At 39.2% G+C, this 16970-nt stretch overlaps 1 protein-coding gene across 1 annotated transcript; it reads right to left on the bottom strand.

Annotated features, from left to right (window-relative positions):
• Positions 1-649: 649 nt before the first annotated feature.
• Positions 650-11398, bottom strand: LOC116512462 (transmembrane protein 68-like). The gene is made up of 6 exons (XM_032222948.1): positions 11107-11398; positions 7751-7915; positions 7373-7566; positions 2241-2301; positions 1323-1462; positions 650-757 (listed from the first exon to the last, which is right to left on the bottom strand). The coding sequence occupies exons 1-6, from the start codon at positions 11396-11398 to the stop codon at positions 650-652; spliced, it is 960 nt and encodes a 319-aa protein (XP_032078839.1).
• Between the last annotated feature and the right edge of the window lie 5572 nt (positions 11399-16970).

Genomic DNA, 16970 nt, shown 5'->3' with positions numbered 1-16970 from the left:
CAGGAGTCCCAATTAAATATTGTATGTTCCTGCTCAATAATTCGCACAAACCTAATGAATAATGGACAACTTACAATTTGGGCAGTGCAGCCAATTAATCGCCATGAAGCCTTTACATTAATAACCTGCTAGTCAGAATGAAGTACTCTGTCAACTTCTTTTGTAAACAAAAATCAAGATATATTATCTTTACAAAATTTCTACAGCCTCTAAGGAAGCTACCTGGAAAAAAATATTAGATAAGGCAAGTCAGATTTCTGGTAATTGTTTTCAAAGTGTTTAAAGATAAATCTCTTGATGATCACAGTATGTTTTCTAAAATTGTCCAGATTGTGGATGTCCTGTGATTTTTCCTTTTCCAAGACAGGAATAACAGTTGATCTCCTCCAGTCATCTGCCATTTCACTAGGATTTTATCAAATATAATTCATGAGTGTGGAAAGATAAACATGTAATGTTTTGGTGTTTTCAAATGAAATTTAATGTGATGTTGAAGATTTGAACACCTTGAAGTAAATAGAGTATCTCATCCCATCTCAATTTGCTCTTACATTTTGTTTAAGAAAAGTGTATGGTGGTACATCTGCATTACACCTATACATATATCAGCTATGCATATATATTATCTACAGAGATTGATGTTGTTATATCACTGTTTTTCTTTGTTACGTGTCTCAAAGCGTTGCTTAAGAGCATGCAATATGCTTCCTGGGATTTTCTGGTGTTTGTCCCGTAAAGCCTCTATTGCTGTTCGAGTCTGTTGAAGAGGTGAAGTGGCATAGGGTAGAGTGGTATGGGAAAAAGAAAGAAAAAAATTGATATAATTTAGATTTCTGTTTCAAGAATTATAGGGAAGCCATTCTTGAACTACTGGACACATGGACTTTTTTATAAAATAGATATCATATTTCAACATATATGTAAAAATCTAACACATAGTCAAGATATCCCCCCCCCTCTCCATATTGTGAGGTATAATCAGATAAATCTCATTTTTCCTTTGGGTTAAACTATATGATACATTAAAATAAATGGTTAAACTACCTCTCTGCCTGCATACTGTATTACAATTTTAAAAACAGAATAGAACAGGACCCTTATCTAATTTGCTCCTAACTGTGGCTTCTTGAAGAAACCACAATTGTCTGGATTCAGTTTTTACTTAAACCATAAACCTTATTTTAGATGACATAATACCTGGTTTTTCAGAACATGCAAATCCAATAAGTGCTTATAAAGTATTATTATAAAGTTATAATTTCATGAACAAAGTGTTAATTTGAATGTATATTTTTTTTCTTTTATAATAGAAATACACTTACTTTATCAGCTAATTTTTCTGGAGTTATATTTGGATCATATGGAATTTGTTCTCCAATATGGGTTATAAGTTTAACTGGAAATATTCCATATATTGGAAAGATTAACCATCGGTTTCGCTCATAAAACCATCTCATTGGTCCTGGGTACAAGATTTAGAAAATCTCAGAAAAACATTTTAACAAAGTGCAAAGAGTTTCATATTAGTCTTTGTTAGAGACCTATATTCAATATCTGTAGCAATTTTTAGTAGTGGTATCAGAACTTACTAATGTAAAGGTTTTCCAGTTGAAAGAGCAAGAAAATAAGCTATTATGTTTGGCCATTACAATTTGCAAAGTTCACCATAGATTTTACAAAGGTTAGAAAATTAGGAAAAGCAGGCTTATCCAGACACGTAAACACACACAGAGATTCCACAAGACTGATAGATGGCAGGATGATGGATAAGTATAGAGACAGACAGATTTCCCAGAATAAGTACCAATGCATTTACAGTATACGGTTATATCTTCTGAATTTCTGTTATTTCTGAGTCAGTCCATATAATCCCATGATATCATGTCAATTATGGGAAATGCAATTTTGGGTTTTCCAGAAAAGCTTTGGAATTCTGTAGAATTCAGAGTTGGACATTTTCACATATTTCATATTCATATATTCATATATTCATTCAGCATTTTGATGAAATAGAAATTGGACAGTCTTTCATCATTCTGTCTTCATAACAGAATTGAATGAAAATGCTCCCAATTCATCTACATCAATTATACTTTTAAAATATTTACAGCCCAGGTTTAGCTATTGCTGCTTGAGTTATGGTATCATTGAAATTAAACATGGTAGGCAAAGATGCAGATGTATAGATTTATAGCCTTAAAAGTAATAACATTCCAGAGAATACATAAAGTTTTGCTTACTAATATTTCCATATGATATATATCCTTCTCTAATATTTTGTGTAAACATTGGGATGACTGGCTAGAAGACATGAAAAAAAATAATGAGACTCTTTTAGTCATAGTACATAAAAGGAATAAAATACACTGGACATAAAACAGATATTTGAGAAACTAATGTGGATAAGATATGTTGCTAAGGTCATCGCATCTTTTGACACCCTATCAGTTATTAGTTTCTGAGATTTTAAATACTGCAGTAGCTGCATTATCCTACTAAATCCTACTAAATGTAGTTTTAACTCAGCTTCTGACATGCCAAAGTATCCTTCATTCTTTCTTTAGTGTTGAATTCTTGTTGCAGAAAATGACAGGCTTAGACATCTCAGGATGCAGGAGAAATTTATTGGCAGCCAGGTTAAGAAAACTAGCCCAAGGCTAGTATTGCAAGTTCTGAACAACCTTCATTATTGAAGCACGCATTCTTATACACTCTAAAAGGCAGCGTAACATGGAAACACTATTGGTTACCTTGAGGAAAAAGCCTTATAAGTAGATATTGTCTTACTTCTCCTTTTGTCTTGGGCCATAGGTACTGACTACGTGTCTCTAAGCGAACTTTAGCTGAACCTTGTGGTTTTTGGTTTTTGACATAAGGACATATACTGTAACATTTTGTGGTTGAAGGTTGATGATATTTCCCTGTCTTTTTACAAGCAAGCTTTTTATCTGCCCCTATGCCATGTCTTGTTTTTATATTTTAATCCACATTTTATTCTGCTTTATCCCCCCCTCCTAGACTCTATTAATAGCCACTGTTGAATCTAGCCTATTACAGAGTTTTTGATTAACAATATTAGCATGCAGAATAAACATAAGTGAAAAAGCAAGGAAACAAGCAATACACATAGAATAATTCGTAGGGCTTATCTTCCGGAAGTACTTTCTCCACTCCTAAAAATGCAATTTGAACATACAAGCTAGTATCTAAAATTTCATCTTCCTCGTCAGGATGTGGGATATGGTTAATAAGGTTTTCCATCAGCATTAACTCCTTTTCAACCACTATTTCCTTTATGGACCTCATAACGAGTTGCTTAAATAGGCATATTATGCAAAGGAGCTTGTGATCCCACATAGCAGAAGAAACAGCATTTGTTTAATCCAACCTGATCCTGATAGTCAAGAAAACCTTGCATCTGTCCCTTGCAGTCTTTGACAAATTGAGGAAGCTCGGTCCCATAGTTCTTTGACCACCCGCCGATTGCCCCTGACCTATTCATATAGAAACAGTAATCTTCTCCCAGGAATACACATAGCCCACCCTTTTCAGCAGTTAAGAGGTCTATGGCACGCCGGTTTTGTAAAACCACTGCTGCCAAGGAATCTATTTGATCTTGGACCTCAACGAAGGTGCCAGCAATTTGGTTTAGGCTTTCTTGGAATTCTTCTGACAGTTGCCATGGAGTGGGTCATTCCACCCACACCTGTTCCAACTGCTGTCCCTATTCCCAGGATGGTTAATAGCGGGATTAGGAGCAGCACTCTTTTCTGGACATGTCCCAGGAGGGGTACAGGGAAAGCCTGTTCCACACTTACCACCCCCATTTTAGGGAGGAGGTGTATTAGAGTGCATGTGCCAATCCAATTAGTGGCTAAACATAAATATGCATTTCTTCCACACAGAAAGAAAACTCCATTTTCTCCTACACATAAGCCGATGTTCATGGAGAAGACGTACGTGTAGATGGATTGTATTGAAAGCCAAACAGGAAGTCAGGGTGGCTGGAACGGCCTTGGGCACCTTCCAGTAGTCAAATTCCCCTCCCAACAGTTAAAAACAAGTGGAGGTGGGAGCGAGAAAGTGACTTTCTGTTGGAAGAGCTTGTGAGCACAGGGAGACATGCTGTGAGTTAATTTCATGTCCACAAGTGTCTTCCTGGGGGCAAGATGGGCATTGTTCCCCTGATAGTAACCACACAGGAATGCCAGGTTCCTGATACCATTTGCTGCACAAGGAGAGTGACCCTATGATTTCTACATCAGACTGATTGATTAAGCTTTGACCTAACTCCAACACTCTTAACATATAGTTCTCTTTTCTCAATTGTTGCAGGGGCCCGTTTTCCCTAGGCTCTGCCATTTTTCTTACAGGGTTTGTCAGATAATTGACTTTAGGTGTTGGGATTGGCTTACGGTTCTCCATCTTCGCAAGGCTGGAAATTTTCCAGGTCTGAGGCCAAGGCTTCTCCAAAAAAGTAGGTGAATTTTTAAGTCCTTGGGGAAACCTAGTCCAAGCAAACTGCCTCTTTTGAGGCATTAAGGAGAGTAGTAATTAACTGTTCCAATCCTGCCAGGTTGGATTATGGGTTTTAAATAATAACCCTGAGCAAGTCAATAACCTCTGGAGGCATGGCAGACAATGGTCCATAATGTTCTTTCCAATTTGTAGTGGTGAACAGGACATATTGAAATAGAGGATGAATGTCTGCCTGTCCCTGGCCATCTATAACTCTTTGATCCACTTGGCAAAGTGGGGCTAGGAACTGACTTCTGGTTCGGGCAGCAATGGGAGAAGTCCATTGGGTTGCAAGAGAGGGGGGTTCTGCTAAAAGGACTTTCCACGTTTTGCTTTTCCCTCTGATCACTTTGTCCTATTGGCCCTTGATTATTTCTACTGCTAGCATTCTGTAGCTGCCTTGTATGATAAGGAGGAGCATATGGAGGGGGACCTTCCTCTTCATAGGGTGCAGTCTTTAGGAAAGGCTTTTTTTCAGGGTGACTCTTTTTGACCTCACATTTACCATTTTCTTTTATTCGAGCCACACAGACCTTTATGGCTTCCTTTTTACATTTACGAAGCCAGTCAGGATTCTGTTGCACTGTTATTTGCCACTGGTCAGTATACTGATACTGATCTGGGTGGCTGGTTTTAGCATCTGTTATGATCTGATGTACTTTTGAAATGATGTCTGGATTAAAAGTGCCTTCGGGTTTCCATCCTACATTAAATGTTGGCCATTCATTCTCACAGAATCTTTTCAAATCCCCAGGAATGGGTTTGGGATCTCCATAAGCTCCACTGAAAACTCTTTTAAAGTTTCTCAACATGCATTGGAGGGGCGTTTGAGGAATGCTTACTCCCCCTTCCATGTTCTATTTCTAACACACTTTCCACTTTCCACTGACCTGCGGTTCTGGAGATTCACAGTCACCAACAGGAACTGCAGTGGCTTAACCACCCACAAAAATCTAGAGCCTCATTAGAATACGCCAGTTCCGTTTGGAAGGGATGTTATCCTGGGCTCAGGGGGGGCATGATCGGGCCCCCTCTTCCACTCTTAACCGAGTGGGTCTACAATTCCCACAATACTTGCCTGCAAGCGTCTTCTTTCTCAGCTTGCGTAATTTTATTGATTTGTCCTGATCCTGGTCAGATTCTTGGATAGGCGGGGTCCACCGGATGCCCAAGGGAGGTCTTCTACCCTCTTCCAGAGAAAGGTCTCTGTTGGTGCCTGAAGATGGGTGAGATGGCCTCAATGGGGCATCGGTCAGCCCGTTCTGTCCTCGGCAAAATATCACTCAAAGTTCTGCTCACCAGAATTGTTGGAGAAAATGACAGGCTTAGACATCTCAGGATGCAGGAGATTATTGGCAGGTTAAGAAAACTAGTCCAAGGCTAGTATTGCAAGTTCTGAACAACCTTCATTATCGAAGCACACATTCTTATACATTCTCAAAGGCAGCGTAACACGGAAACACTTAACTCATTTCTTATTGGTTACCTTGAGAAAGAAGCCTTTTTATCTTGGGCCATAGGTATTGACTATGTGTCTCTAAGTGAACTTTAGCTGAACCTTGTGGTTTTAGACTTTTGACATAAGGACATATACTGGAACATTTTGTGGTTGAAGTTTGATGATATTTCCCTGTCTTTTTACAAGCAAGCTTTTTATCTGTCCCTTATGCCACATATTGTTTTTATATTTTAGTGCACATTTTATTCTGTTTTATTCTCATGCATCTAATCTTTGAAGATCCTGCTTAATAAACTAACATTAAACCACAACTTTATTAAATCTTGGATTTAATAAACTCAGAATATGCCAAAAAATAAAGAGACAAGTGTTTAATGAAAACATCACGATTTTTATTTGTGTGTTTACTATTCTATAACCCTTGCTCATATTGTAGGAATTTAGGAAGAGCTAGACATCCCTGAAGGAGCAAGGACTGTGTGGAGTGCAGATTGGCCAACAGATGGCAAATTGTGGCTTCCCCAGAAACAGGAGACATTATGAGCTGTTCACTTGCACTCCAGACAGTTGTTTCTTATGACTAGACTGCAAGAACTGAAGTTTTTGTGTTTGGCTTATGAGCTAATCTTGCTGGGAGCCTAAAGATACCAGTCTTTAGGTGTTCCATGCACACATCATTGCCTGCTGCCACTGTGCTGCTGTGCGGCCGGCAACATGGAACAGGGCGGTGGCGCATTCAAAAAGTGGAACAGCTCCAGTAATTTTTGCTACAAAAAGCCTGCACAGCCGCCATTCTCTTTTTCACCACATGAAACATCACCGAACAAGAGGCGGCTGCTGCAAGCATCCCGTGACAAAGGGGGTGAGATGTGGGTTGGCAGGGAACCCAGCAGTGACAATTCAGCCCTGGCTTGCCTTCACTGGCAGCCAGTTGCGAGAGGAAGGTAAGGACACATTGTGTGGCGAAGGGAGATCTTCGACAGATTAGGCCAGCCTGGACAGAAAATAGGTAGAATAGACATTCATTTTTTTTCCTACCGAGTTCTGTGGGAGTGGCTTGGTTAGTTGGGTCATGTGACTGAGTGGGCAGGGCCATGAGTGATGTTGAGTTGACCACACCCTCTCAGTCACAGGACCTACCCAAGCCACGCCCATAGAACCGGTAGGGAAAAAATGTGAATGTCACCACTGATTTCTCGGTTTATGTAAATGGGAGAAAGAAGATTTGCCTTTTCCTGGCCTGTCAAATCTGATATGTGGTTGCTTGCTCCTTCCTGTACATTTGCAGATAGCTTAAAAATAAATAGATGACATGAACATGAAATATAGCATTTACAAGTTCACATTCCAATGTAAAAGACCGCTAGGAAAAAGATGTAATGACAAATGCCTCACCACTTTTGCATCTATAGCTATATGAGCAAATCCTTTCCGTTTTCCCCATATTAGTTTGTAGTAATTATTTCCATAATTTTGCTCTCGTAGTCCTCCTGGTGCAACTCCCATCAGATGCCCTTGTTTCAGAACATTTATACATTTTTCTCTTGTAGGATGATCAGCGTGATGGATGGAGAGAAATAGTCTTATTCCTGCAAAAGCAGAAGAAGTCATTCTGTTCCTGCTTGTAAAAGGAAACAGAATACACATATTTCCACCATGACATAATTCAACTAAGTCTTTGAAGAACAAAAATTGGACTTCCCAAATCAGTGAATTTACAGTATACCATTTGAAATATATAACTAAAACTAAACTTGTAGTATTCTTTTTTACCTGGTAAATGAAAAATACTACGATCTATCACAGAATAGATGAATTTCCCAGTGAGTCTATAAAGCCTTTGAGTAAATAAATAATAGTCAATTGACATGGCTCCATGGTAATAAACAAGGATTGCTGGTCCTTCTGGTAGATTTTCTAATCCAGAAATCTCATAACCTATTAATGGTAGAAAAATGAAATAGCTTCAATATTATTTCACAAGGGTCTCCTATAGAAGAAAGGAAGATCATATAGAAAAAAAGAATTTTTACTTAGCTTTCTTGTGAAGCTAAACATTTTAAATCATATGTGCTTTTTGGAACTACATGTTGTCATATTAGGTGCCAAAATCAATCGGTCAGAATCATCTGAGTTCAGTGTTATTAACTTTATGATCCTGCATATTCCTTCTAATTTTCTATAATTCACTTACATTCATACCAATTAAAGTGACATAAAAGCTTATCTTTTATCCCAAATATCTCAACACTATCCTATGAATTATGGCCATTTTAAATAATTTAAAATAATAAAACTTTATATATATATTTAAAACATAATTTTGATATACTTCTTACTTTTTCTAGAACTGTTAATAGATATTTGTGTGATATCTATGTTGTGTCAGGCCAAACCCATGACAGATTATGGGTTAGCACCACAGGTGAGTTGCAAAAAAATTTACTACCTATTTTGTGGGTGTGACCTATTTTGTGGGTGTGGCCTATTTTGTGGGCATGGCTTGGCAGTCAAGTGACCGGTTGGGCATGGCCAATTTGTAAAATGTGGTGAAAGTCACTTAATAACGCTCTTGTTTAGCAACCAAAATGTTGGCTCTGGCATTTGAAGTATGAAAGTCTTAAAGCTATCAAGTTACAAGACCCTTGCATCCTTAACACTTTACAAAAAAACAACAACCCAGGAATGTTCAAACTTGAAAGTTTTAAGACTTGTGGACTTCAACTCCCAGAGTTCCTCCTCCAGGCATGTTGGCTCAGGGACTCTGGCATTTGAATTGTGCAAGTCTTAAAGCTGTCAAGTTATAACCCTTGCAGCACTAACCCTTTACAACCCCCCCAAACTAAAACTTTATTTTTAAAGCATTTTGCACCCGAAGAAAGTCGGAACAAGGCACACCAGCCACACACCTCCAGTGACTTTGAAGTCTTTCTCTTGTGCTGCCAAAAGCTCTCACTGCTCTTCACCTGTGGTCACCCCTTCAACCTCCCACCCATGGACGATACACGGTGGTCCTCCTGGAGGGGGAGTCAAGTGGCACTTTTCCCCACACCCTGAATAGCGTGTAGGCTGAGAAAAGTGAGAGGGGAGAGTGCTCTTTTTTCCATGGGGCAGAAGAAGGCAAGGCAGCCTCAGGTGCCATCCAGGGACAATCCCTTAGAGACGTCACTTCTTGGCCCAAAACAAAGCAGTGGCGAGGAAGGAGTCTCTGGTGGCTGCAGCAGCAGCAGAAGTGATGGCAGCGGCTGAAGCACAATCCTGGGCAATCAGTTACAGCTCTCCCTTCCTCAAGCATGTCCCGTTGCTGCTGGCACCACTTTTGGTGAATTTGGCTCAGCGGCAGGGCTCTTGCCATCGCTGAGAGCATCTCTGGTAGCCGCTTCTTGCCATCACCGCCAAGCCAGATTCATCAAAACTGGCGCCAGCAGCAATGGGACATGCTAGGGGAAGGGAGCACCAGAACTACCCAGGATTATGCTTCATCTGCCATTGTGAAAATGCCTCCATTTCCCTGCCACCGCCGAACGGTCCGTGCCCTTCCCCTAAGGATTGACACTGCAGGAGGGAAGGAAAGAAGCCGGTCTTGGGGGTGGGGCTTCCCTCCCCCTCCAGAGAGCCCATGCCAGGAGAGAGGAGGCAGGCTGGTTTGAACACGTGTGGGCAGCTTTCTTCGCTCATTGAGGCAGGAGGAGAAAGAAAGGAGGCACACAATAAAGCACCCCTGCCACCAAGGACAAAGGGGAGTAGTGCCTTCATCCTCGGCTATCATGTGCCCTCCTTTCTTTCTCCACCTGCCTGAACAAGTGAAGGAGGCACTGGCCATTAAACCGCCCGCCCGCCAGTATTCAAACCAGCCTGCCTCCTCTCTCCAGGCATGGTTTCTCTGGAGGAGGAGGGAAGATCTCTCTCAAGACCTCGCTTGTTCTGGTGGCACCCCGGTGATAGCAGATGAGCAAGGGAAGGAGGCACATGATAAACAGTCCCCTGCCCCCACCCCCAAGGGCGAAAGGGAACGCCTTTGCTCTTGGCTATCACTCACCTCCTTTCCTTCTTTGCCGCCCCAATGTGCGAAGGAGGCACTGGCCACTAAACCACCTGCCCACCCGTGTTCAAACTAGACCACCACCTCTTTCCCCACATGGGCTCTCTGAAGGGGGAGGGAAGGTCTCTCCCAAGACCTGCTTTCCTTACTTTGCGATGCAGTTCCTGGATGGTGGGATAGTCTTTTTTTTTGCCAGGGTGGGATGTGGTCAGGCCGCTACCAGTCTGGTCCACCAGATTTTCACTACCTCTTCTGGCGTACAATACTTGTTAGCACAAAATGTAAAATTGATGTTTTCTAAACAGACTGAAAACTTACAATCAGAATTGGGCCCAGAATATTAGTTGTTGAGTGAAGCAGATGTTAAGCAAACACCATGTGATGACCACAATCCCACTCTCCAAGTTGTGGACCAAGTGGTCATTAAGCAATTTCATGGGTTATTAATTGGAGTGGTGGGAACAGAGCTTCATGCTCCTGAGAGTGATGGGATAGGGAGATGGAAAAGGCTTCCCAATGCACCTAGAAAATCTGGCCTCGCTCCCTACCCACATGGGAGAATGCTAGCAAGAGCGATGGTGTGCACTATTGTTTCCCCAAAATCCAAGACTTTTCTTCCACTGTAGTAATGGATTTCCCCTCTCAGGAACAATATTTGCTTTTTGATGTTTCCTAACACTAGGCTTGAAAAATATATTTAAAAAAAAATTTCTAATGCTATTTTTAAAAAAATATAATGATCACAACATGACCATGCCCAAATGTTTCTGGTATTTTATGGTTATATATAAAGTTCTACTATTTAAAAAATATGTCTGCAATTACTTTGCTTAGTAATGGATTAAGACAATTTCTTCTGCACCCATAGAGATAAGACATTTTCTTGACTAGTTGCTGAAGCCCTTTTACAAAAATGAATTATACATAAATTGACACTATGCATTATCAGTTTTCCATTCACATTTTGTTAGCTTCAGACACATCTCCAAGATGCAAATTGGTGCTGATTATGGTTGGCCGAATGTTGCCTACAATGGTACGTTTCTCAACCCTGCCTTAAAGAATGAATGAAGAAAGTCATACTTACTGTGCAGTAGCTTTCCAAACCAGTGTACTGCCAGTGACAAAAATTGCTTTGGCCTGTCCCATTTTTGGCTATTGATATCTTCTGGCAGATTACCAATTTTTTTCCATACAGAAAGTATTGCATTACTGAGAGAGATCACAGAAAATATCCAAATAAAGGGATAATATAATATTATCAGAATCGCTATCAAAATTAAGGGATATACCATAAAGCCTGCATATCCTTCTAAAATGCAAGTTGACCAGATTGTAAATTCATTTCTTAAGATACAACATATATTTTCCACAGTCATGTTCGAAATAAGATTATGTAAATAGAAATCCATTTACAAACAAATAATTTGTTCCTGAAAAAGAGAAATAAAAAACATTTTACTATTAGTGGTTGCAATATTGAACTCTGGGAGTTCAACAGAGTATCAGGATGGCCCTGCATACATTGTAATGACAACATTCAAATACCCTCATGGAGAAGATTAAGCTGAGAGATGATAAAACAAATAAAGGCTTAATACCATCAATTAGACTATTGATCCTTTTAATGGAATATTACTGGTATTATTAGAGACTTAAGTTAGACTTATTTTTGTAACCAACCAAAAAAGACAAGCTTTGAATGTCCAGCCAATGGTGTCAATTTAGAAGCTGGTCCTTGACTTTAGAAACAACTTGTGGGTTATTGTGATCAATAACCGGACAATTCTGGACACCCTCTGTTTAAAATCAGATATGGAAACTTTTTCTTCCTGCCTAATATCCATTCTTTCCTCCCCACTTACCGTAATTTTTATTGGAAAAGGATCAATTGTAGATTCATTGCAAGGAATCCACCCTCCTATTCTCTCTACTAGAATACATTATGACAGTGCTTCATATATGCTTCATTTAAGGAGTTCCTTAAACAACCCCATTCAGTAATGCAGAATAAGATAAAATGTCTTGGGATCTATCAATAATAAAGTCTCTGATCAGCTGACAGAATGAATAAGTATTTCCTCTCTTTGTTTTTGGTAAGCTAACCTGCTGAAAGAACTTCTAGCAGAAGACAAAAAGTATCAGTAGAATATCATTATTCCATTCACTATGAAAGTAGGTATTATCAGCTTCTCTTCTTGGCTTAGTTCATAAATGAAAGGAAAATAGCAGTGATATTTCAGATTTTTCAGATAATTGAGGAGTATCTCCAAAGAGTCCATAAAATCTTGAAATAATATTCCGTTTTCTGCAAAAGGACTCTAAGGCCCTTCATCTGACACCCAGTCACTTAGAATGGAAATGGGTGATTCAACTGAATTTCCTTAGGAATGAAAGTGTAATTTATACATTAATAAATCCTCACTAGCCAACCTTTCTGTAATAAAAATATTACTCAGAATTCAGTATCAAAACATTAAAGGAAAAGTTACAAATTTATAAACAAGCATAACATTATTGTTTGACAAAGGAAAACTAGGATCCGTCCATGATTCAAAGAAGAGAGATAAATTTCACCTGCATATCACAATGATCACCGTTTTCCAAAGGGATCCGTTTCAGACTCTTTGCTTGAAAAAGTAATCAGTTTGAATTCTGATGTGATGTTTTTAAACCAACACACTATTATGTTGTCCCTCCCTCAGAGGGTGGAGTACAATCTCCATTCAAATTAGCCAATCAATACCAATTAACATATACATTTAAATAAAGAATAAAGTTTTTTAGCATAGAGGATTAATTGGTTTGGTGTTTAGGAGATTGGGAAATGAGTTGCCTTTTGAAACTATATAATAGTGCTTGGGAAACTATATCATTGATTGTAAGTTCTCCCTGTCCCATCTAGTTCTCTTTTCTGTTCCACTCATGCATACAGACACATAATGGCTGTAAGGAGTCTTTATTAAGGCTTTTGAGCCTGAATTGATATTGCCCTGTAATTCCCAGTGCCAATACCAATTCAACCCCAATGAGTTCCACAGGCTGCTCAAATGAAGCTAACACTAATCCTCAAGGCAAAGGCAAGTTCAGTCCACTAGACAAAAGCAAGTTTCCAAGTCCACAGGCAAAGCCAATGCAATGCAAAGGCAAGTCTAAAAGACAGGACAAGGCCACAAGCCACAGTTGAAGAGACACCCAGCCCTATTGAACCATGTGAACTTATTGCATGTTGCACAGAAAGCTTGTGGTCTTGGCATTTGAATGAAACACATCTTGCTTCTTGTAATAACAGCCAATCTGCAGATATCATCTCCCTTCCTCATATGTAGGCTGTTTATTTTTATCTTTCTTGTTGCATCACCTCTTTTTCCACTCTGTTTTAGCGTTTGATTTTCTAAGCACAAAAGACTGAGTGGGATGAGGCTGTCTCTCAATATCAGAACAATTTTGAAAACACCAAGGTATGGCTACCTTAGTACAGTAGCTGCAACATTGCCTTAGAGGCCGGTGAATGAATGTATGAGTGAACATCTCAATACATAAGAGAAGTGCAAGGGAAACATTTCTGCCTAATTGCAGCTGCTTTTTCAAACTACAGGCAGCAATTCCAACTTCACTCCCTGACAGGGAGAAGCCAGCCCTTGTCCTATTTTAGGTTTCAATGTGTATACACATATAAACACACACAGTTTCCAGCCGATTCAAGGTTAAGCAGCAGATAGGGAAAGAATATATACAGTAAGTCAAAACACAGTTTGTTGGAAAGAAAACTTGCCTGAGTAGTTTTGTTTTCAATAGGAACATGCAGAATAAAAGTCAAAACTCCATCTAAAGAGTCATGCCAGGTTTGTCATTCAGTCAGAAAGTCAGAGTTGTAGGTTTTGTTATTACTTGGACAAAATACCTAGAAACAAGACACCAAAGAATGGGATCAGATTATTTTTTCCAACAGAGAAACATGGGTCAGCACTGCACCTTAAATCATGCTGCAGCCAGTTATGTTTAATTAAGAGAGTCACTTCCTTACTTGGAAGGAGCCTAATCTCTGCTTTACTTACCAAATGCAATGGTTTAGAAGCTTGGCAATTCTATGATCCAAGTCTCTCCACACCTTCCAATCTTGCACTACTTCTATGAGTAGTACAATGCTCTGGCTGATGTCAGCTTTGATGGTATCCAGCCATCGTGTTCTTTGGAAGCTAACTCTTCCAAACATAATTGCTTTCTGTAGTGAATTCTCCTGCATGACATGGCAAAAATAAGTGAAAGAGAGTTTTGTGACTTTGCCTCTCAGTAACATGCCTGGTGTTATGTTTGCTTTGTGGCCTTTGCTATCCAAGAAACCCAGGTTCAGTAAATATATATATATATATATATATATATATATATATATATATATATATATATATATATATATATATATATATATATATATATACACATACATACACACACACATACACACACACATACATACACACACACACACACACACACACACACACACACACAGGGCGGGGCATAACCTTTTCCTAGGGGGTCACAGCAAGATCGACAGCAGTTTACAACTTCCGCGACACCTCATTTTAAAGCCCATAAAAAACTGAATTGAATGAGCTATTAAATGTTAAATTTGCTTTAAGAATGGCTGGAAAATTCGATTCGGAAGAACAAAGGATCATTGACAGAATAAAATGCATTGCCTTTCGAGAGGCTCGCGATGCTGGAGCGACGTTTATCAATCGAAAATGGATTGCAAACAAATTGAAACGTCATCCGGATTGGGTTACTGATAATTGGAACAAAACAGCCCAAGAATGTTTCACAAAATTTGGAGAAGGGCGTCCTCTGCAACTGTCCCAAGAAAGCAAAGCCATCATTGCAACTGGCAGTCACAAACAACGAAAAGGAAACCGAAAAGTGGCCCAAGAAATCCTTCAAATTCGTGGAAAATGAGTTGATCAAAGGACAATCGGCCGATATCGAGAACGAGAAGGTTTGAAGCCATTCCACGTCATTTGCAAACCATTGAAAACTCAAACACACGTTCAAGATCGGCTTTGGTTGTGCGATTGGATGAAGATTTTCTTCATTTGGCGCCATCTGACGAATTCTTCGTTTATGCCATTCGAAAACCGAATTTCCAGAACGATCGAATTTGGGCTAAAGACGTCGACGACATCGCCAAACATGAATGATATCGACAAATCGTTCGCAATCCGACTTGCATCGGGATTTTCGTCATTTTCACAGCCAAGAAACTGCATTGGGTTTTGAAGGATAAAGGGGAATCCTGGGATGGCAGTTATTTCCATGAGAAAATTTTATTGGAGAATGTCATTCCATTTCTCAGTGATCCAGACAATGTCTTGGTGGTTGGTGAGGCTGTCTTTCTTCATGACAAAGCTCCTTGCATGCGTGCAAATGCGACTCAGCAATTGTTAAAGGAAAACAATGTCGAATTTTGGGGCAATGACGTCTGGCCGGGAAATTCGCCAGATCTCAATCCGGCAGAGAACATTGGGGCCATAATTAAGGATGAAGTGGAAGCTCTGATGATTCAGGAGCAAGGTCAAAATCGATATTCGGTTGAAACTTTGAGAATGAATTTGGAAACTGTGTTGAAAAATCTGGAAAATCGAACGGAACTGTTTGAAGATTTGTTGTGTTCTTATCCACCTCGTTTGAATGCTGTTCGAAGGGCTAATGGTGGTCATACTGACTATTAAATCGTGTCAATAAACTCAGTTTTTGATGGGCTTTCGAATGGTGTATGAATTATTTGTGTTGTTATTACAAGTGTTGCTGTGACCCCCTAGGAAAAGGTTATGCCCCGCCCTGTGTGTGTATATATATATATATATATATATATATATATATATATATATATATATATATATATATATATATATATATCTTAGCAATAACATGTTCATAATTAGCTGCGGTTTCAAATTTTGTTTTGAAAATTCATTATTGTTGTTAGTTGTGAAGTCATGTCCAATCCATCACAACCCCATAGACAACATTCCTCCAGGCCTTCCTGTCTCTACCATCCGCTGGAGTCTATTTAAGCTCACGCCTACTGCTTCAATGACTCCATCCAGCCACTTCATTCTCTGTCATCCCTTCTTCTTTTGCCCTCAATCTTTCCCAGCATTAGGCTCTTCTCCAGTGAGTCCTTCCTTCTTATTAAGTGGCCAAAGTATTTGAATATCACCTTCAGGATCTGGCCTTTTAAAGAGCAGTCAGGGTTGATCTCCTCTAGGACTGACTGGTTTGATAGCCTTGAAGTCCAAGGGTGGAGTCTTCTCCAGCATCATAGTTCAAAGGTCTCAATTCTTTGGCGCTCAGCCTTCCTTATGGTCCAACTTTCACAGCCATACATTGCAACGGGGAAAACCATAGCCTTGACTATACATACTTTTGTTGGCAGGGTGATGTCTCTGCTTTTTAGTAGGCTGTCTAGATTTACAGATTCGTAAATTTATGATAAAAGTTATGTATAAGATATAAGATAATAAATAGTTTTTATTATATACATGAAATCTTTAAGTTGTAAGTATGTGAGCCAGTAATGAGCATTTCCTTTTGATTTCAATTATTTTTATAATTTTTATAATTTTATAATTCTTTTTATAATTTTTACAATTATTGCAATTCTTTTCAATAATTCTTTTCTTATGTAAAAGTGTTCATTTGAATACTTTTTCTTTTCATGGGAACCACATTTTGATCCATTTCTATCCTCATGAAAGATATTTGCCTTGGCCTTATGATGAACCTAGATTCCTTTATGAAAGGTGCTTGCTTGGGAGAAAGGGCTGGATTTTTATACAAGAGTTAAAAAAAGAAAAGAAAAGAAAAAAGAGAATACAGGATAACAAGCACAAAAAAAGATACATATAGAAAACAATGATGTAAAGTAGGCTATCTTGCTTAGCATGTTTC

Source organism: Thamnophis elegans, chromosome 8, assembly GCF_009769535.1.
Source record: "Thamnophis elegans isolate rThaEle1 chromosome 8, rThaEle1.pri, whole genome shotgun sequence".
Lineage (NCBI taxonomy): Eukaryota > Metazoa > Chordata > Lepidosauria > Squamata > Colubridae > Thamnophis > Thamnophis elegans.
Note: the sequence above shows the minus strand (reverse complement) of the source record. Positions and strands in the feature narration are given on the sequence as shown.